This window comes from Myotis brandtii, unplaced genomic scaffold (assembly GCF_000412655.1).
Source record: "Myotis brandtii unplaced genomic scaffold, ASM41265v1 scaffold714, whole genome shotgun sequence".
NCBI classification, from domain to species: Eukaryota; Metazoa; Chordata; class Mammalia; order Chiroptera; family Vespertilionidae; genus Myotis; species Myotis brandtii.
In genome coordinates this window covers 1331606-1333192 of record NW_005370809.1, presented here as the reverse complement: position 1 = coordinate 1333192, position 1587 = coordinate 1331606, and the positions used below count along the sequence as shown (strand labels likewise).

Here is a 1587-nt window from a genome sequence, read left to right as displayed (position 1 = left end):
GGTGATGAAGGAGAAGGAGTCCCTCAGGATATTTTTGCCTGAGCAGGTGGTCAAGGTCCGGTTGAACTTTGTCCGTGGTTGGGTTAGTTAATGTCAGGGACAATCCTTTCTTTAAAATTTGTTATTTATTTATCGATTTTAGAAAGAGAGGAAGGAAGGGAGAGAGCAAGAGTATGAGAGAGGGGGGTGGGAGAAAGAGAAACATCGGTTTTTAAAAAATATATTTTTATTGATTTCAGAGAGCAAGGGAGAGGGAGAGAGATATATAAACATCATTGAAGAGAGAGAATTACTGATCGGCTGCCTCCTGCACACCCCCTACCGGGGATCGAACCCCAAATCCCGGCATGTGCTCTGACTGGGAATCAAACTGTGATCTCCTGGTTCAGAGGTTGACGCTCAACCACTGAGCCACGATGGCCGGGCAATTTGGTTTTTTGTTTGTTCGTTTTATTTTAAATATGTTTTTATTGATTTTAGAGAGAGGGGAAGAGGGAGAGAGAGAGGGAGAGAGAGAGAAACATGGATGGGCTGCTGCCTCTCCAACAGGGAATGGAACTCGAAACCCGGCGTGTGCCCTGACAGACCAGGAATCAAACTGGCCATCTCTCGGTGCACAGGACCACACGCAGCCAGCTGAGCCACACCAGCCAGAGTGAAACACTGATTTGCTGTTCCACTCATGTAGGCACTCTTTGGTTGATTCTTGTATGTGCCCTGACTGGGGATCAAACCCACAACCTTGGCGTATTGGGAGGACGCTCTAACCAACTGAGCTACCTGGCCAGGGCTGTCAGGGACAATCTTGAAGCGAGGTGGTTGGCAATAGGGAACCACCCTCCTGGGCTGATGGATGAAGGGGAATGTGGGGCTGTTTTAGCCAGAGCGGGCAGAGAGCCTCTTCCTCTGCAGCCCACGCCCTCTCAGGCCCGCGGAGTCAGCTTACTCTGGTGGCAGCCGCAATGGGCGATGGAGGACTAGAGCCCCAGACGAGCTTCCTAAGATGGGTCTCCGGCATGTTCCTCCCTGGTGCATGATCATTTTTTTGCTGCAGCTTCAGAGTTTAGTAACAGATCCTCCTGTCATCTCCCCTGAAAGTGGATACACTAACCTGTTTTTCTGGAAGGCAGCACACTAACTTTCAACAGGGTTAGGGTTGGGGTTGAAAGTTGAGGTTGGCTTTCTCTGGCCTCGAGGGTAAAGTGCAGAAGCTGACACCACCCTGCTTCCCTCTGCCCCTGCCAGGGTGGTGTGCCTTTGTTCCACTCCCCTGCCCTTCCCTCTTCCGGAACCTTTACTCACAGCAACTGTGTCCCGTGACAGCTCTGCCTAAAACCCGTAGTCACTGCCCCTGATTCCTTGGAGACCAAATGTTTCTTGTTGTCTCTTAAGATCAGGCCCCTACCTTCTTCTCCCTCCCCAGCTCCTCCATTCCCCCCGTGGACTCACTCCTGGGCACCTTCTCTCTGTGGTTCCAACATGACTGGGGCTCCAGGTGGCCCATGCTGCGCCCTATTGACCGAAGGAAATTTCAGTTGGAAGAAATGTAGATCTTTAATCTTAATATATAGCAAAACACAGTAAAAA

General features: G+C 50.6%; 1 protein-coding gene across 1 annotated transcript in view; it reads right to left on the bottom strand.

Moving 5' to 3' along the window:
* Nucleotides 1-1504, bottom strand: part of SH2D6 (SH2 domain containing 6) — a 13456-nt gene extending 11952 nt beyond the window's left edge. Inside the window, exon 1 of the mRNA XM_014530089.1 lies at nucleotides 1406-1504. Coding sequence (XP_014385575.1) covers nucleotides 1406-1504 — 99 coding nt within the window. The remainder of the gene's footprint in view (nucleotides 1-1405) is intronic.
* Between the last annotated feature and the right edge of the window lie 83 nt (nucleotides 1505-1587).